At 38.0% G+C, this 21,255-nt stretch overlaps 1 protein-coding gene across 2 annotated transcripts in view; it reads left to right on the top strand.

Moving 5' to 3' along the window:
- CRIM1 (cysteine rich transmembrane BMP regulator 1) overlaps positions 1 to 14,126 on the top strand; it is a 306,588-nt gene extending 292,462 nt beyond the window's left edge. For both annotated transcript variants that reach the window (XM_067562678.1, XM_067562679.1), the window contains exons 16-17: positions 4,682 to 4,869; positions 11,310 to 14,126. In XM_067562678.1, coding sequence (XP_067418779.1) covers positions 4,682 to 4,869; positions 11,310 to 11,486 — 365 coding nt within the window. In that variant the 3' untranslated portion in view covers positions 11,487 to 14,126. The remainder of the gene's footprint in view (positions 1 to 4,681; positions 4,870 to 11,309) is intronic.
- The last annotated feature ends 7,129 nt before the right edge of the window (positions 14,127 to 21,255 follow it).

Raw genomic sequence — 21,255 nt, 5'->3', positions numbered from 1 at the left:
AAAATAAATTCCAGAATGTTATGTTAAAGAGATTCTAACAGATACACTTGGTTACAAACTAAAGTTAATCAATAAAAATAGTTTGTGAAGTGTCGTCTTAAATGCTGTCAGTCTGAGTCCACCCCCCTTGTTCAAATTAAGTAGCATTTACTCCTAAGAGTAGTAATGAATAAATTCAATGGCATACCCTCTTGAGAAGTGTGACATAACTGGATACTTAATAACCAAAAATGCATCCGATGAAGTGGGTTTCTGCCCATGAAAGCTTATGCCCAAATAAATTTGTTAGTCTTTAAGGTGCCACAGGACTCTTGCTGTTTTTCAAAAATAGCTGGTTGTCTAGGTTCTTGCAACCATCATCACAGTGCCAGCACCTTACAAATGTATTAAAATGAACAGAAGATCTTTATATCTCTCTCCTTCCTCCAATGTGTTGGGAGATTATTTTGTTTTTAAATATGTAGTTAATGATCAGTACTTGATGGATGTTGTGATAGAGGGTTAAATTACCAGAGTGTAATTTAAGAGAGCTGTTCGGCTTTACAGGAAGCCATATGATGTGTACATAACATTTGCTGCATTGATTGCTGAACACTGCATGCTTAGCTGCATCCTTAAGACACTTGTTCCATTGGACTGTTAGCATTTGTCTCCCCCAGGCACTACACTGCTACCAGAGGCAGATAATCCAATCTGAACCCAAGCAATTTTCTACATGATGTAGACTGGAAATTCTGCAACCGAGTGGAGATAGCCTGGAATCACCCATTCACCAAGCTGTTCACCACCTGGAGAAGTTCATAAGAACGGCCATACTGGGTCAGACCAATGGTCCATCTATCCCAGTGTCCTGTCTCGGACAGTGGCCAGTGCCAGGTGCTTCAGATGAAATTAACAGAACAGGGTAATTTCAAGTGTCGTTCAGTCCCAGTTTCTGGCAGTTGGAGGTTTAGGAACATCCAGAGCATGGGGTTGCTTTCCAGACCAACTTGGCTAATAGGCATTTATGGACCTATCCTCCATGAACTTACCTAATTCTTAAGTGAATTTAGTTATACCATTGGCCTTCACAACAACCCCTGGCAATGAGTTCCACAGTTTGACTATTCACTGTGTGAAGAAGTACTTCCTTTTGTTTGTTTTAAACCTGCTGCCTATTGATTTAATTGGGTGTGACCCCTAATTCTTGTGTCATATGAAGAGGTAAATAACACTTCCCTATTCATTGTCTCTATACCATTCATGATTTCATAAATCTCTATCATATATCCTCTTAGACACCTCTTTTCTAATCTGAAGAGTCATTCTTTTTCATCTTTCCTCATATGGCAACTGTTCCATACCCTTAATCGTTTTTGTTGCCCTTCTCTGCACCTTTTCCAGTCTACATCAAGTATAAAATTGCTTGGATTCAAACTGGATTATCAGCCTCTGTGGTAGCAGCATAAAAGGTTGGGGAGACAAATGCCAACATTTCAATGGAACAAGGGTCTAATGTGATGAACAGTGTTTGTAATGAAAAGTCAAATGAGTGTAGACACTATTAAAACTGTTCCTTTTGCTCAAGTTGAATGTTACAGACACTTGTTTGGTACTTTATGGTAAACATATTCTGAACACTAAATTACTGGAATAAACCTCCACCCTGAGAAATATGCACATATTGCTGTTCAGTCAGAAGCTGGCATTAGCAACACCTACACACTTTTTTTAAGGTGTACTTTTTTCCTTTAGAGTCATAAAATACTCATAGAAAATGTTGTCACAGAAGTGTCCTTGTTTTGTATCTTGATAAAAAGTCACTTTAGACCCATAACATCTTTGGCTGGGGAAGTTCGCGGGGAGACACTGAATTTGTTGTCAGAGGAGATCATCAACACTTATTTTCAGAAGGACATGGTGTCAGTATCCCTTAAAGAATTGTTAAGTGCCTGCTCAAGACCTCACCTCTTGAGGCTTAGAATCTCTCCAATTGTTGCACTGTTTCTAGTGTATTTTCTTTTTTTGAAGATTACTGAGAAAGTAGTAGCAGAATAACTCTGGTGAGATCTGGAGTCCTCGCATTTTCTTGACTATGTCAACATGATTTTTAAGCCTGTGGATAGTATCGAGGCTGTACTGTTTGCATTGGTCAATCATCTCCTTTTGGCAATAGAGGTGTCCATACTAATTCTTTTAGACGTATCAGCTCTGTCTTCGATATTATTGACTAATGAGCTATTGTTACTCATCTGTGGACCTGGCAAGCACAGGAGTTGCTCTTGAGTGACTTTGTTCTTTTCTGTTTGAGAGAGCCAAGAGCTATTGTTCATCTGCCCTGAAAGTTCCCTTGGCTAGGGTTATACACAAGTGTTGTCACCCCATCTGTTCAATATGTATAGGAGGCCATTAAAAATAATAGTAGAGTCCTGTGATGCAGGATCTTTTTTTGCATATGACTCTCATCTCTCTGTCTTTTCACCATACCTAGATGGTTGAGTTGGTCAGCTTTCCCAGTGTCTTAAGTCTGGTTGGGGCTTCGACGAGAGCTAGCATGCTGAAATACAACATCAATAATGTAAAGTGAACACTGGAACGCTGGGGAAAACAGTAAAAGGAAATAGCAGGGGTTATATTCACTCCCTCATCTGAGAGATTTTGTCTCCCTTTTGTTTCTCTAACTTGGGGATACTGTGGGATTGTGAGCTGCTTCTCCATGTTCAGATAGTAACAATTACCCATGCCTTGTTATCTCCAGATTGGATTTCTGAAATGCTGTCTAGCTGAACATACTACTTCAGTAGATATTACTTCTGCTCATAGAATTAGTGAAATCCAAGCTTTTATGTTAAACTCTCTGTACACTGTTTTTCAAGCTGATAGTCTCATTCAGACCACGTCCTAAATTCATTCCGAAAGTGGCTTGACATTTTCATAATAACCAGTATATTCACCTACCAGTTTTCTCCCCTCAACCCCAGAATTCCAGCAGAAACAAAACAAAATGCTTTGGATGTTAAAAGAGCCCTTTTATTTTACTTGAATTGAACGAGACTTTTTAGGTCAACTCCTACATTGTTCATAGCATATGGGGACAGAGCTAAGAGCAAATCTGTGTCTTCTCAGGGTCTCACTGGATTGTGTAAGCTGTATCAAAGCAGCCTCTGAAATTAATAAACTGAACCCTCCTTCAAACATTTTAGCTCATTCTGCTGGAGCTCTGACTTCATCAATGACATGTTTCAGCAAAGTCCCTTTGATAGAAATATGTATAGCAGCTACATGGTCTTCAGTTCATATGCTTACTAAACACTACTCATTAAGGGCATCAAGAGTGGACACTCAACATGGAAGAGCAATTCTACAATCTTTGTTCCAGTAAATTCCTCACTTCCATCCCAAGGTGTGGAACTGTTTGCTAGACACCATTAACTGTGGTTCTTCTAGATAGTCTGTTTACGTGGATTCCACAATCCACCCTCCATCCCTGCAACTCAAAATCATCTTATCGAAACTTGGGGTAGCAAAAAAATTGGTTGGTATTTAGGGTCATTGCACCCCTTATGTTCTTGGGAGGGGGAGCAAAATAGCATGAGGGATGCATGTGCAGCCCCTAAAGGACCTGCTAGAGAAAAAAGTCCAATCTGCTGTGTAGAGGCACCAGCAAACCATGAGGGGAATCCATATGCATAGATCACCTTAAAGAATCACAGTTACTGTAAGGAAAGAAACCATTTTTTCCAGTATGCACCCAGCCCAAGATGAAAGAATGCACATGAGGCAAGCTTCAGGGCTATTCCACTAAAAATCCTGTCAAATAAACAACCTTGAATCTGTGAAGGTAACAAGATTTCTGTATTTATCAACCCAGAGGAAAAGGATGGCAAGCAGCAAAAATCATTTAAGGGAAAAACAGCATAAATTAATGTTTGCCTTAAAAGGGCAATAGGAAAACTGGGGGGGAAATGACCACAAAGGACACAGATACAGTGTCTGAAGGTACTGAACTGATGCAAAGAACAAATGCTGAACCCACTGTAACTCAGGTCCTCAAAGATATAAAAGGGAAATGAAGAATTCCCCCAGAAAACAGATACACTATTAGAAGAAATAAGTTTCTGTGTCTTATGTACATGTATGGTCCGTATTACTGTAGTACTAGAGCACTTTGCAATCTTTAATGTATTTAATCTTTGCAGCACTACTGTGAGGTAGTTTTACAATATGATCAAAAGTAGGTAATTAAGCTGGAATCTAATAAAGGAAAAGCTGAGAAAAGAATCAGCTCTTGGAGAACAGCCATCACATTGAAAGGAGAAAACAAAACAGTGAAAGATCTACTATAAATAAAATTAGAAAAAGGATGGCTTCATAAATCACTCTAGGTGCAGTGACATATGATTCATAGGACTACCAAAAGATAAAAATCCACTTCATATGAAATAGTTATTTGAAAATATGCTGAAATCATTATTCCAGCCAAAAAATCTGTGGCCTATAACAAATGAGAACATAGACGAGTGTGACCCCCTGCCTCAGTATCAATATGGTAAAATTTTAGGAGATGGTTAGCGCCACCAAAAAATATAAGGCCACAGTACTGGCACTGGTACCTCTATAATCCTATTTTTGTTTATGGTCAAGATGGAACAGGAACACTTAAATTTTTTTGCTAACAACTGCTCACGTTCATGTCTTGCAGACATGAGTCACCTTCAAGGAGATTTCAGAGAAGGCAATGGACTGCATTCCAATGAAGATGCATCTCTCAACTCTGTTGCCTGGGTGACAGTTCCCATCATGACAGCCCTGGTTCTTATAATAGCCCTTCTGCTTGTCAATCAGAAAAAGCAGTGGATACCAGTGTCCTGCTACAGAGCCCCAACAAAGGTACAGTGTTAAAACTTCTATTTTTAGATTTCTGTTTTTCTGGAAAGCAAGGGGGTTTCCTGACATGTATTGTATGATACAGTTGAACCCACTTAATGTCAACTCACTTAAATGATTTTTTTCCATGTCTCAGTCTGTTTACACTAATTCAGAACAGTTGTGCTTATGTAGTGTCAAGTGAAAATCACCAGTTATCTATTCCGTATACTATTGAATTTTCAGGAGGTGTAAACCAAGCTTGGTATACAAAAGAGTGTGAGTGGACAAATGACTGCAATTATCATATCTGCAGTCACAAGTTCATGTGCATACATTGAGTGCATACTTACTATAGCCTTCATTTACTTCAGATTTGTATAGTTGTTGTATGCAGTAGAAGGTGTTTTTTCAATTTTTCTGTTATATTGCTGAAAAAAAATCTTTAAAGTACTTTTTAGGATATAGATAGATGTTAATTAAATTGAAAGAACATTATTAGTGCTTTGCAATTATAAAAAACAAATGTATGAAAGCTTGGAAATTCAAAGTTAAGAACTAGTTGAAAGAAATATCGTAGTTACAGTTCCATAAACAACCTTAATGTAGGCTCCATATCAAAATCCAATGTATACAGATTCACCAGCAATCCACTTAGATGCACCCATCCTATCACAAAAGAAATATACCTTGTCCATATTTCTAATATGGACCACAAACCTTCAATTGCCTTGTAAAGATATACAGAACCAGCTAAAGTGAATATGTATAGAACCAAAGCTATTGGGATTACATCCATTTTAGAATTACATTATTTTGGCACTGATTCATACAAGTAATACCATGTCATTAACTTCCCTGTTAGGATAGATAGTTGCCTCTTCTTCCAAAATGGCCACCTGCTGTCATTGTTCTCATTGGGAACAAAACCAAGAACGCCGTCTTGACTGAGGACAGCCTGTTTTCTCAGTCCCATTGAAAATAGTAGACGGCAGCCATTTTGAAAAATGGCAGTTCCTGGTGGAACTTTCTGCAGAAGAATATTATCCTTCACTTGTTGCTGAAGAAGCAAATTTCAATTAAGAAAAATAGTTTCAAAAATGGCCACTACACTGTTTAAAAACTCAAATTTAGCCAGTGCACAAACTCTTAGAGAGACTTAATTATATAACAGGTTTGAAGAGTCTGCATTATTCCATTAAAATAATTTGAGATAAAAGGTGCTAAATTTCTTACAGGGCCAGCCCTCTTTAAAATTAATTTTAACTCGTAAACTAATTAATGGATTTATTTGTATATTCTCAGAAAATTTATTTTCTACCCAAATGGTAAGTGTGATAATTTTGGAGCGGTTACACTGTATTCTTCCTATGTAAGTGATTGAGCCTCTCCTTTAAGAACAAAATGCAGCTTTAGCTGTGGAACCACGACCAGTGCTTCCACAATAACAACAGCCTGATTAGTGCTTTTGCTTGTTATCTCCCCAACATCGAGGTAAGAGGCACAGACTTTTACTAACTAACTGAAATCACCGTTTCGGCAGTCCCTGAAAGCATCTTTTTGTCTCCCTTCTTCATCTTTTACATTTACCATAGTCATTACAGAAACTAATTATCCATTTCCAGCTGTAAATTCAAGCTAACAACAAAAAAATTATTGGAAGATATTTGAAAAAACACACATTGCTAGGCCCAGTAATTCCCAACCTTTTTTGTCTGGGCAGCCACTTTTCCAGTGGATTGGTCTCTGGGGTCTTTAGGATCCATCACACCATGCCCTGGCCTGCTTGTTATATCTCACATATTCTGTCTTGCTTTGCTTTTTGCACTTTTTTCTTTTCTAGTAATTTTTCTGGTGTTAGTTTCTGTTATTTATTACTCCCACCCCCACCAGGCCTCCTCCTCCTCCTCAGTAGTCCCACCACTGCGTCCCACTCAGCAGCTGCATGTTCCTCTTCTGAGATTTACATCATACTACAAAGCAGTGTGTATAAGCACAGTATAGCATCACCTAGTGGAAGAGTACATAACACATCCATAAATAGAAATAGATTAGGGAATAGAACATATAACCAGTGCCCAAATCCCTGTAGCAAGAAAAAAAGGATAGGTTTGCCCCTCAGAGAAATTTGGGTAGGAATCGCTGGCCATAGAAGCAGATAAGTGAGAGAATGGCAGATCTTTGCTCTGCTAATTTGCTGTTGTTATATCACATGAGATGTCCCCTAAATGTTGTAAAATATTACTTTTTGGGGTTGTTTTGACAGATTTCAGAGTTATTTAGGGCCATATTCTGACCCTTTCCTCACAATGAGTAGCACCTTACATCACAAGTGGTCCTATTGACTTGAGTGGGACAACACTTAAAGTAAGGGGCTACTCAATATATATAGCAATGGTATCAGAATCTGGCATTTAAATTGGAAGGTCTATATCTAGGTTTGTGTGAATAAGAGTTTGCCAGATCAGGCCCTAGATTTGTAAGTAGTTGAAATCTCCATGAAATCTTGTTTTTGCTATTGCAATTAAATTTAGGAAAATCTATTACCTTATCCAATCTTGTTATAGAAGCATCTTTGTTTCGATCATTAACACCAGCACAGAGTGTGACACATTGTTAGAAAAACTTAATGCATTTAAGCCAATTATAGGCAAGTTTTTCTTGGAAGATTTGTGAATATGCAAATAGTCCAACTTACTTCACCTTTTGTTGACAAAGTTACTTCCTTCAGATACCCCCTAATTCTTTTGTACCTCCATTTGCTAGGTGGTGGCATACTTCCTAGCAAGTTTCAACAACTGAAAACTGTCTCAGGGTCCAATTCTGCATATTCAGTAGCCCTCCTGCCATCCCTCACTCCTGTGTGTGTTTCAGGGAGCATATCAACAAAAGCACTTAAATCTCACTATCGTTTGCCATCCACTCCTACATAATCATTCTTAATTATCATTTATTGATTGATTGATTTATCTTAGTTTTGTATATAATGCAAATGAAACAAGAATGAAAATAAGGTCTCTGGTGCAGAGAGGATACAATCATTTGTGTGCTTGAGATGTTTCCTGTTCCTTATAATAACTTCCTTTATAGATAGTCCGGAGCAACCAGATCTCTTTAGGGTCATCAGTATTCCAATATGTCAGTGCCCGTTACAATTCTGTGTGGACAGGATTTTCCCAGATTCATAGTCACATTGAGCATGTTGCTTCTTATCCTTAAGAAAAGCAGATTAATCATTCTCAGAGTATAACTAAATTAGAAATCATAGTTAGAGATAAATCAATTAGGAAGCCCTTTATAATAGTAACAAATCAGATTGCTGAGACTGACACAAGCCTTTGATCTGTTATTCTTTTTGAAGTCTTGCCATCAATGCATTAGTCACTTCAACCACACAGCCCTGAATATCTGCAAAATCCAATAAACATGATGGGTTTTTTCCCAAACATGGAGTGTTTTCAGCTAGAAACCACAAGCCTCTCATTTGAACTATTGGCAGCTTGTATGAGAGAAAACAAAAACAGAAGGAAATGTCAGACATAAAATTTCATCCTACACAAGTGATGACATTTTAGTTTATGTCCAAAGTGAACAAATCTATACCAGAGACATTTTTAAAAAAATAAAGCATTACTACTTAATATTAGGATACAATTCACAACCAGAACAGAGGCCTTGATTGTTAACTTTTAATGATCCAACAGAATATAGATAATTGTACATTTAACTGTAACCAGAAGGGCTTATGTTGCCTCAAATTTGACAAAGGAATAAAAGATTCATATAAAGCAAATTACATGAAGTCATTCCAAAAACTCAAAAATCTAAAAATTTGGGAAGTTTTTTGCTCTTTAATAGATGAAATAGGAACTCTACAAATTAATCTTACCAACAATTTTATTCCTACATATTGAAAGAAGAGGCAACTATCCTGACAGGGAAGTTAATTACATGGTACTACTACCAGTATAAATCCGTGCCAAAATAATGTAAATCCATCTTTATACATTAAAATATCAAATTGATTTTCTCTGACTAAACCTATTTCTGGATTTATTTGGTAATGATCTAAGAACAGATTCAAACACAATCATTTCTTATATCATCATTAGTAAAACATCTTTGTCAAATTTTTTTCATAAGTAACAGCAACTATGTGTGGTTGAGTATTAGACCCACTGTAAATAGCTTTCAGGTCTGGTAAATGCTGTAGTTTCTCTTCAACATTTATCTGACATGGAAGATTATGGTGTACTATACTAGTCTTTACCACACATAATCTTAAGAAGCTTCATCTAATCCGGGATTCTCTATCTAATTTATGAGAAAGTCATGCGGAACAGTATCAAAGACCCTACTAAAGTGAAGAAGCACTAAGACCACTACATTTCATTTATCCACCAAGCTTTTTATCTTATTAAAGACAAAACACCAGGGAGTGATTGGTTACATCCACCTGTACTCTGTAAGAGTAAGGAACTAGGTAGGAGAGCCATTATTTTTAAGTCTTTTAACACCAAAGAAGTACGGTAGTAAGTGTGATTGGATAAGAGTGAGTTTACTGTCATTCCAATATAGAAAATAAAGGTTGTTAAAAAAGGCTTTACAGAGAAATGCAATGTTTGTGTCCCTGATCCTACAAAATGTTCTGTGCATTGGACCTTAGACCAGCACTGAGTCCTGCTAAAGTTAAGGGGACTCGGCACAGGCATAAGGGTCTGTCCAAGCAGATCCTTTTGCAGGAACAGGGCATAAATTAGGAAAGATTTTTAAAATAATTATCTAAGGATTGTTTGGGGGTACATTTGAAAAAGAAAAGTTGATTTGTTATGAGTAGGCATGGATTACTGAATGCAAATCTTTGATCAATTAATCCTTTTATGATTTGGGCCCTGAGAGAGAGGGAGAGAGAGAGAGAGAGAGACTGTGTAACCTTAATTCTATCCCCTTGTACCGTGCATTATGTTACAGTCTCTGATTACATGATCACACATTATTTTTTCCACAGAATCCCTGTCTCATTCAGTGAACAGGTTAAACAGTGAATGAGGCAAGGTGTGTAGTGAATGAGGCTGTTGTCTGTGGGATCCCTGACTCATTCAGTGCAGAAGTTAGAAGTCATATAATAAATGAGAGGAGAAACTGCAGGTACAGAAAGAATGGTTTTAAGATTAAGGCATTGGATGGGGACCCAGGAAAGCTGAATTCTATCCCTGGCTTGATCCCCAGACTTACGATATGGTGTTGAACAAGTCACTTTAAAATATTCAAAGGCGCTTGCTGATTTATGTTCCTTATTTTTGAGTGACTAACTTGAGATGCACATGGTTTTATTTTCCAAAGTACTGAGCACTAACAAATCCAGATGAAAGCAGTATGGTTGTAGCGTAATTTACTCTACTAGACACCAAAAATCATGGACTGAACAGAGACACTGGATTTATGGTTTATTACAACAATCTGTAATCCACTAACCCCCTCTTTTTGTCCTATGACTGCAGAGGTGTTAATGGTCCCTTACAATATGTGCTAACTACTTATGCTAAACAATCTGTTCCACCTTGCATTTTGCTGTGACACTGGGAGTTCTTTTCCCAGACCTGAAGAAAAGCTCTGTGTGGCTCGAAAGCTTCTCTCTCTCTCTCTCTCTCTCAGAAGTTGGTCCAATAAAAGGTATTATCTCACCCACCTTGTCTCTGTAAAAATCCAGATGGAGTCAGTTTAAAACTGTGGGTTCTCAGCACCTTTTGAAGAATCAAGTACTAAGTGTCTCATATTGGGCACCCGATCACGGAGGAATCTAGCATTAGTGGATTGTTTTGCAAATTTCAAGTGAGCACAGGGGCTCCTTCCCTAATCTACTGGCAGTGTCTGCCATCCCAAAGATGGCCCCACCTTCCTGCACTGGCCCACAGAGCAAGTCAGACATATAGGAGGAAGAAGACTGAACCTTGTAAAGGGGTGTAATATAATAGGAGTGCTGCTTTTGCCCACTGGAGAGTTCTGGGAAGCAGAATACCAGTGCTCCCTGAAGAACGATTGCTCCATAGCAATTTGTAATCTGGATTGTGTCGAACAGGCACAATCCAGTCTGAAATAAAGTTTTCATTAAATTTAAATATAAAATGCTTTAAAATATACGTAATAAAGTAGCAGAGTTGTTACCAAAACTTTCCAGATGAAAAGGATTCATTTGCCAAATTCTGGTCATACACAATTATATACCTGTGGCCCAAATGTTGCAGTCATTATTCAGCTCTTACTCAGTCCATGGGAGTCAAGGACTGCAAGAGTTGGACCTTTGAGGGGGGAGGGGAGAAAAAGAAAGAAAGAAAAATAAATAGTTCAGTGTGATTTGTTTTGTGAGCTTTGTGCCACAAATATTTCCCATACTTACTATAGAGGGAAGACAACAATGATGTATGAACTGGATTTTTATGTTGTTGTTTTTTCTTTTCCCACAGCCTTCTTGCCTAAACAATCAGCTGGTATACGTGGACTGCAAGAAAGGTACCATGGTCCAGGTGGACAGTTCTCAGAGAATGCTAAGAATTGCTGACCCAGATTCAAGATACAGTGGATTCTACAGCATGCAAAAACAGAACAACCTACAGGCAGATAATTTCTATCAAACAGTTTGAAGAATTGCACCTTTGCCAAGGATTTGAGAGAGAGAGAGAGAGAGAGAGAGACACTAAGTCTGCTATTAAAATAAAACTAGAATTGTGCACTTGCTTAGTGGATTGTATTGGATTTGTGACTTCATGTACAGCTCTAAGACCTTACTGGGATGGGCTCTGACTCCTGCAATGTGCCAGAACAAGCATTCCCACTTTTCCTTGCGATAACTGACCAAGAGTTTTCTTAGAACCAAAGTTTTAAAACTTGTTAAGATGTATTTGCTTGTAACATAGCTATAGAGATTGTTTGGGAGGGGAATTTGGGGTTGGATGGTGAAGTGAGAGAAAGAAGAAAAGCTGGCCAAGCTTGGCTCGGGGAGAAAACAAATAAAGAATATTGCCACGCATCAGGATGGTGGGTGGCTTTTCTTGTTGCTCTGAAACTGCATTTGTTGCAGCAAAGCCTAACCCCACATGGAAACAGAAAACAAAGAGGTCTGATTTTTTTTTCCAGCTGTTGCTACAAAAGTATATTCCTAGAACAGAACCCTGTCATGGCACAGGTGTGGTGTAGCTGCATATATTTTTCTATATGATGAGAAGCTGCAGTAGCTAAAGATATAGCAAGGAAAAGGTTATAGCAGAATATAAAGGGTGGGTTTATTAAGGATGTATAAAATTATACCTTGTGCTGCTTTTTGTTTTGTTTTTGTTTTCTTCAAAGCTAATTGGCCAGATTTTGGCAGAGTTAGCAAATGACTGAGGCCTAAATAATTCCTGATATGAGCACTGGATCTTTTGACGGTATTGAAGGAAGGGAAAGTCAAGAACACCATGCAGTTCCAGGGGCTTTTGTTTGTTGTGTTTTTTGTTTTGTATTAATTTCTGGTTGTTCATACAATTTCAATGGAGGAGGAAAAAATATTTTTGTTGGACAAAGCTCTTGCTTAAATGAAAGAGTAAAAAAGACTGTTTTTCCTATTGTTTTTATTTACTGGTTATGCAGATTAGAAACTACTTCCATGCTAGGAAGCTACTTAATTTTAATTGTATATTACTCAAGCACCTTTTTTGAAGCTCAGAAAAAAAGGAGATCATGCTTCTTTAAACGTTAGCATTATAGGAATATTTATGTAAATATAACTATGCTAAAAACAAAAAGTATTTGTACGTCTGTGTGTATATATGTGCATATATATATAACGTGTGTGTATACCCACACACTATATATGTATATGTATATATACGGTATATATATAGTATCTATCTGTATATATACGGTATATATATAATTTTCTATTTTTTTCTTGTTGAATGTATTTTTATCTGAGAGAGATTTTACCCAGAGCAGAAACAGATAAACAGGCATTCCATAGCAGTGCTTACTCGCTTGTGAGTTTAGGAAAGACAAGAGGAGCATCTCATTCTACCTAGTTTTATTTGATTTGAAAGTGTTTTGTGTATGTGTGCGCGCGTGCGCACTTGTATGCGTGTGTGCACTCTTTTGTGTTTGCGTATGTGTGTATGGTATGTGCACGATTATAGCAGTAAGCGTTGCTCTTGCTACTTGCTACATTTCAGGGTGTTTCTTATTTTTCTTTTCCTGCTTAGCCTTAAAAAGGCTTTTAATGAATGCATTGGCTAGAGACACTGATGGCAATATATATGCAGCACTAATCAACTCAATAGAATAACACCATCAGCTCCTGGATTTTTTTTCTTCAAACAATTGTTTGAAACAACTACTGGAATATTGTCCACATTAAGCTGGAAGTTCGTTGTAGCTTGCCTCATTTATAACTCTGTGTAATGCAAAGTTAACTTTCCAGACAGGTCTTGGTACTTTTATACTAATTACCCATTTGTGCATTTCCTTTTTTTCTTTTACAAATGCTTGTCATAAAAGACACAGATACCCAGTATGCTTAATGTGAAAAGAAAATGTATTTTTTTGTAAAGGAACACTCAAGTATTGTTGTAAATACTTGGTCGGAAGTTGCTGAACTTTAAAACTGAAAAAAAAAACTAATTTATTATTATAATGACCTAATTTATTAATCTGAAGATTAACAATTTTTGTTTTAGAATATCAGAAAGGTGTTCTAGCTATTTGCATCAAAAAAAAAATAGGTGTATCATTAAGGGTCAACATTTTTTCTGTTTATATATGACTTCAGTTTCCAAAAACAAATAAGAAAAAATGCAGTCCTCCCAGCATTTTGTACTCAATCTGATATTTAAACAGATAGGTTTCTGTCCAGTTACTACAAAGATTCTGTCAAGACAATTCATCCATTCCTTGCATAAGAGTAAGCAGTCTATTCAGAAATTGTAAAAGCTTGCTTTTGTTTTACCATCAAGGCCATATTCTGAAAATATTAGCAGGATATAGGACATGGTGTAAAATGTTTTTTATTATTTTATTATTATTTTAAAGATATGATTTATCCTATGTGCTGTATCCATTACACTCTTTTACTTTGGTTCCTGTTGTGCTCTTGTAAGAGAAATGCAGATATAATTTTCTGAAAAATAAAATAGATGCATATGTGGCACTCGGAGTGCACTGCAGTTCAGCAGATTGCTTGTTTACTTTTTTTAACTGTAAGGCGGTTTCTTGTAATTTGGCTCTTGGCAGCACAATAAAAATTTTAAACCTAATGATGCACATTTTTTTTTAAATGTTCATATGTATGATTTCCATAAAATGTTTGAGAAATTAGTTTATAATGTATTTATTCTATGGTGATATGTTTCCTTAAATGTGTGAATTCACATCTCTTGCCCAACATTGTTCTAAAGTAGTTTTGGATCAAGAAAGGCCTTTCAATTACGGGCAATTTTTGTCACATATATGGTGTTTGAACTGAAGAATTTTCACAAGATCATTAGAAAGTGTTTGTGGAATTTTAACAGTAAAATGTCACAGAGGTTTGCTGCAATCAGTAAATATAATCTCTCAATGAGCAAATTAGGTCTAAACCCTGCAACTGACTCCATACATAGGGGCTGACCCCTGAAGTCCTGTGGAACCCCACAGAAGCTAATGGGACTGTGTGGTGCAACTGTCCACCAATACATTGTCAGTTGCGGCATTCGGGGCCTTAGTTAAACTGTTCCTTTCTGATTTGGTTTTGGGATTTTTTTTTCTTGGTGCTGGTAGACTTTGGAACTCTGGAGAGCCAAAGAAACAAGAAGTCCAAATCTCATTTCTTAAAGCTTGTTGGTTGTTATGGCAAAAATTGAATAAGCTGTGGCTTTGTTCATAGATGTTTATAAAAAAAAAGTCATGGCATGAGTATTTTGATTTATTTTCCTTACGAAGATGTTAAATAGTAGTTGCTATCCATTTCAAGATATATAAAAATGACTGAAATATATTTTTTTAAAATACCGGCTAATATGCCTTATTTTGATAAAGAATGGTATACATTCCTAATTACATGATTTAAAATAATTAAATAAAAACCGGGTTATTTTCACATGCTCCATAATGCTAAATTTGTAAAACTTTGCGGAGGAATCTTGTTCAGAAGCAGGGTGTCTAGAATGACGACCATCATGGTGAAATCCTCATCCATGCTCTGGCCCCATTCCGCCAAGTAAAAAGGCCCAGCCTAACAACCCCAGATCCAGCTGGAGGAGGACTCCTCCATCCCAGAAATTGAGGGCAGATAAGGCTTCCTTCTAAGGACATCCTCACAAGCCCTGGCTTAGGAAGCAGGATGGTGGTAGGAAGGGGGCATATTGAGAGCAAGGCTGCAGCATGCAGTGCTGCAGAGTCCTGGCACCAAGAGGAACAGCACAGATTCTCACCCTATGACTTTATTGTTTAGAAACCTCAAGGATCTGAGTTTCATCATCAAAGTCATGGCAATGACATATATACAACCTTACTCATTGTCTATGTAACAGAAAAAAATATGGATTTACCAGACAGCCTGTGATGTTCTGTTCAGGACACCCAGAACTGAATTCCACTGTGGTACCCCTCTTCTAAGTAACTCAGAGATTTGCTGTCAACTTCACCAGCAAACTCCTTGAGACTGCCACTCTAAACCCTGCATTGCAGGTAACATACAGTAAACCCCAGCTCTCGAGTCCCCCTACAGACATCTCTCTGCAGTGTCCAGTCCCCTATTAAACACAGAAATTGTTTGCTGCCTCCAAAAAGCCAATACACACACCAGCCTGTTCAGTTAGTTAAGGACTGACTCTATATACTTCAATATAACAGCATCAAGATGGTTTATACTATAGTAAAACTAAGATTAAGTTTATTAATGAATAGAGGTTTAAGTGACACTAGGCTAGACAGAGACAGATATGGTTACAAACAAAACAAAACTAGTGACTAAAACTTAATTTTAGCAAGTTACAATCTTTGCCTAAGCTGTTTGGTCACTTATATCAAGTTCTCAGTGTCTTCAGCCCACATGGTTGAAGGATCCACCTTCACAAATTCCAAGAGCACTGGCCTCTTCTGTCCTTTAAGGGATGGATAACTAAAATATCTTTTTGTTCCTCTTATATTCCCCAAAGTCTGTTGTCTTTGCATCATGAAGGCTTTCTAGGGTGCACTCTGTCCCCCAGGGTGCTTACTAAGTTGGCTCCTCTGCCACTTGTTAGATTGATGGCTTTATTTACCTTTTATGTTAATGTACTTTCATTGTCCTCTGCCTGTAAACAAGCCAGTCAGGCAAGTAAATCCACATTCCTTTATCTAGGTTTTGCCAAGGCTTAGTGTATGCACTGCCTCCAAAATATATTTTAAGAACATACTTCCAGCGCATATATATAACTTTGTACACAACCCATACATACATCACATACTGATTTTTGGGATCTGTGTATCACCAAATGACATCTGATAGCTTTCATGACACCATGTATAAATTTAGATACATACTACAACAATGTGTTGGGGGTAAGTGAGTGTGTCAGGCCTGATATGTTACTGAATAGATAGATGCTCCTCTGCCAGTGGGCACTGAGGGGCTTTTAGGGTCACACAGCCACGAATGAAATCTCTCACAACGTCATCAAAGGGAACAGCCACTGAAGGAAAGAACTGTCCTTGAGAGAGTACTTTGGGAAACACTGACTGAAGTGATCGGCTTTTTTGAAATATTTAAACTCTCAAGATCCCCCTGGTCAAATTTAGGTGGTAATGTCTCAGGCCATCATTCTTGAGCTCTATGTAGTAATGTAAATCACTAGGATGAGACCTTAAAATCTGGAGTTTAGCCCAAAACTAAATCAATAATATAGTGAATGGAAATAACTGCTGCACAATCAGGACAGGATTAACATTAATTCCTCTTAATAGGAATGCATTTAGCTAGTACTAAAATGTAGTGGTGTTTAACTGGGGTGTTAATTAGCTGTGAAATTCTAAACTCTGGTCTTTCAATACACAAAGAGCAAAATAAAATGAGACACACATTTTCCTGGGTACTCAGGAGGCCTTTGTCAAAGAGAGTTAAGTTCCAGAGTCTTTGATCAAAGTCTTGGGCCTAGTCTACACCTTAAGTTAGGTTGGCATAACCACAGCGCTTAGGGATCTGAGCGCCATAACTATGTTGACCTAACCTCTGCTGTAGATGCAGTTACGCTGAGGGGAGAATGCTTCCATTGACCTAGTTACCGTCACTGAGGGAACTCTTTCCTATAACAATGGAGAAACCTCTTTCATCGCTGTTGAAGCATCTATGCCTCAGCGCTGTAGCTGTATCACGATAGCACCCGTTGTGTAGAACTGTCCTTGGATTCAGTGGCCTTGATGAAACAGGTACGCTCCAGTAGTCTTAGTTAAATATGCCAATGTTCAGGATTTATAAAACGAAGAGTTCTAGCTCACAGAACTTACAAGTTCCATTGATAATTCTTTCTTTTTTAAAAAGTACACCTAGGGAAATTCCATACCTTTTTATTTTTTAATCTAAAACTTAACACATTTAAGGTTGAAAATGTAACCTTAATCAAAGCCCCAGTACTCCATGACTGCAGTGTTGTGGAATTTGCCAAAGAATTCACACTTGCTCCAGAATTGTGCTCCAGAATCTTTTTTTTTTTTTTTTTTTTTTAAAGTTTCTAGCCTTTATGGTTGCAGAGTTAATCTAAAAAATATAAGTTAACATAACTGATGGAGTGGAGTCTTTTCATGAGTTTGGCGAGAGCTAGAAACAATTGGTCTGTGCGCCCCATTCATCTCAACCAGAGCCCCGTTGGCTCATCAATTTTATGGCCATAGAATTCAGCATTTTTCAACGATGCTGTGGATTTCACCATTTTCCTTTGGTCTGATACTTGACACTTTATTTTCTCTCTTCTTACCCTGATGGAACCTGCATAAAGTTCCTTCTTGCTCGCCAGCTTTCTCCAGAAGGGATCATTAACGGGATTACAGTACGTATTCCTTGCATTCTTTGATGGAAGCAGATGGCAGGAGATAGAGGAGCCAGAGCTGAAGCAATTTGCAGCCAGAGAAAAGGAAACCAGAAGTCTAGGCTGGTGAGTTGGGCTGACTAGAAAATAGTGAAGCCAAGGTCCAGGAAAGTGGGGGGTTGAGCCGTTGAAGCCAGCTACAAACGCCATGCGTCACTGGCACACATGGTGGGCAGGAGGATTTGAGCCAGGTCTCCTGGATAACAACATGGAAGCCAAGATCCAGTGAGCAAAGCCAGACAGCCTGGAGAGCATAGCCAAAAAAAAAAAAAAAAAGGGTAAATTCTATGTCAGAGTATTTCCAAAGATCAACCATAGTTACATTCTTCCTCACCCCCAACAGCAGTGGAGAGGGTGGGAAGAGAAAGGGTATTTCATAGCAGTAAAATAATGTTGCTGTGTATGTTATTTGTTGCCATGGAATTTGGTCCTAATTTGCCACAGAGTACACATGCCCCTGGCCTTGACTCAGACTCTTTTTAAAAGTGAGTCTTTTTATATTTGTCACATAATATACAAACTGAAATTTCTTATACATGAAATAAATTACAGTACAATACAGTTTTTAGACTTTCATTTCTAAATGTATGAAAAAAGATAGCTTTGATTTCAATCAGGACAATTGTTTTAACTATATAAATGTTTAAAAATTTGGAATTTAAACTTTTAATTTAATTTTTTGATCAATTTAAAACTTCAGCATCTTAAAAGGTTCATGATCTCAATTTATGGACTATATCAAACTTCACCTCATCTCACTGCCTGAAATGTCTCAAATCTTAAACTTTGATTTAATACATATTAACATAAGATCTACCATACTGAGTCAGACCAATGGACCAGCTAGTCCAATATCCACTTTCCAACAGTGGCCAGAACCAGAGCTTCAGAGAGAGTGTACAGAACCGGGCAGCTGGAATGATCCTCCCATCTTCCCCTCCTAGCTTCTGGCAATCAGAGGCTTAGGGTTTCCCTGAGCATGGGGTTACATCCCTGACCATCTTGACTAGTAGCCACTGATAGACCTATACTCCATGAACTTACCTAGTTCTTATTTGAACTGTTACACATTTGACATCACAACATCCCATAGCAATGAGTGTCACAGGTTAATTGTGCTTGGTGTAGAAAGTATTTCCTCTTGTTTGTATTAAACCTGCTGCCTATTCATTTCATTAGGTGATCTCTGGTTTTTGTAGTGTGGGAAAGGGTAAATAACACTTCCCTATTCACTTTTAACACACCATTTGTAATTTTATAGAGTTCTAGCATATCCTTTCTTAGTTGTCACTTTTCTAAGATGAACAGCCCTAACCTAACCTTTTTAGTCTCTCCTTGTATGGAAGTCATTCCATACACTTGATCATTGTTGTTGCCCTTCTCTGAACCTTTTCTTTCTTGAGATGAGGCAACCAGAACTGAACACAATATTCAAGGTGTGGGCATAGCAGGGATTTGTATGGTCACATTATATTTTCCGTCATTTTCTACCCCTTTCCTAGTAGTTCCTAACATTCTGTTAGCCGTTTTGACCATTGCTGCTCTTGAGCTGAAGTTTTCAGAGATTGAGTATCCATGGTGACTCCAAGATCACCGCCTTAATTTAGAACCAATCATTTTGTATGTATAGTTGACATTATATTTTCCAATGTGCATTATTTTGCATTTATCAACACTGAGTCAATCTGGTTCACCTCGGTGTGATATTGGCTAGATCATTAACGTACTGCAACCTTTTGAGGAAGATGGCAGCCAAAGGCAGCACTCAGAACAACCTACTCAGAAAATTGGCTGGTTCAACCTGTGGTGTGGACACTTAGACCACCAGCACTTGCCCTCTGCTATTTAAAAGCAGAGTGCTGTGCTCCTATTTGATGTCGCTCGTCTCAGACAAGGCTGGTCGATACTGAGCTTAACAAACTGTGTGTATTGTTATGGGACTTTACAGGGATCTCTGTTGCCGTAGCTACCGATACTTAGCAACATTGCCCCGCCCCCACAGTGGCCATGACATGCTGTTGGGCAAGATCTGTGAGAATACTGACTTGCCATTGTACGCAGACATTTTCAACCACCCAACTGCTTGCTTGTCTTCTAGATGCTCTTTATGATCACTTATGTTACAACAGAACATGACAGTGGAATCTGCTTGGCGCAATCAGTGGTCAATGATGACAGTTGTTAATCACTCTCTTGTCCCTGACCCAACCATCTGTCCACCAGGGTTTGATCTGCTAAGGCACCTGTGGTCATCTCTGAATCATTTTTGAACAGGACAGGGCAACTATGCAGCCACTCTCTTTAAATGGGGTTTTCCTAATGATCTGTGATGCAGTTGTGGTCAACTCCAGACTGTCAGATATTGTTGAGTGCCCACTGACTTATTTTGACAGCAGGCTACCAGATATCCACCTGGCTGATGATACTCCCATTAAATGGATGAGCACATTGTGCATACGCTGATATATATATATAACACTGAATTTCATCTGTCATTTTGTGAGATCCCCCTATAACTCTCCGCAGTTGACTTTGGACCTAACTATCTTGAATAATTTTGTATCTTCAAACTTTGTCACTTCACTGTTCACAGCTCATTAATGTCACTTCACTGTTCCTTTTCCAGCTCATTAATGAATATACTGACCTGACAGCAGAGGTCCCAAAACACATCCTTGGGGGACCCTGCTGTTGACCTCTCTCCACTGTGAAAACTGACCATTTATTCCAACACCTAGTTTCCTTTCTTTTAACTGGTTACTGATCCATGAGAGGACCTTCCCGGGTACACCATGACTAATTAGTTTCCTTAAGACACATTGGTAAGGGACCTTGTCAAAAGCTTTCTGAAAATCCAAGCATAACGTATCAACAGGATCACCCTTATCTACGTGTGTGCTGACATCCTCAAAAAATTCTAATCAATTGGTGAGGCATGACTTCCCTTTACAAAAGCTGTGTTGACTCTTCCCCTAACAAATCATGTTTATCTATGTGTCTAATAATTCTGTTCTTGATTATAGTTTCTACCAATTTGTTCAGTGCTAAAGGTAGGCTCACCAGCCTGTAACTGCCAGGACAGACTCTGGAGTTCTTTCTAAAAATCAGTGTTACATTAGCTACCTTTCAGTCATTTGGTACACAGGTTTATTTCAGCGATAAGTTGTTAGTTCTGTTATTTCGTATTTGAATTTCTTCAGAACTCTTGAGTGAATACCACCTAGTTCTGGTGACTTGTTACTTTTTATCTATTTGTTTTAAAACCTATTCTACTGACACATAAGTGGAGGACAGTAGTTCAGAATGGCCATATTGGGTCAAACCAATGGTCCATCAAGCCCAT

Source organism: Emydura macquarii, unplaced genomic scaffold, assembly GCF_026122565.2.
Source record: "Emydura macquarii macquarii isolate MOO-44397 ecotype Brisbane River unplaced genomic scaffold, CSIRO-AGI_Emac_v2 contig_2457, whole genome shotgun sequence".
Lineage (NCBI taxonomy): Eukaryota > Metazoa > Chordata > Testudines > Chelidae > Emydura > Emydura macquarii.
This window is presented reverse-complemented; position numbering and strand designations above follow the sequence as displayed.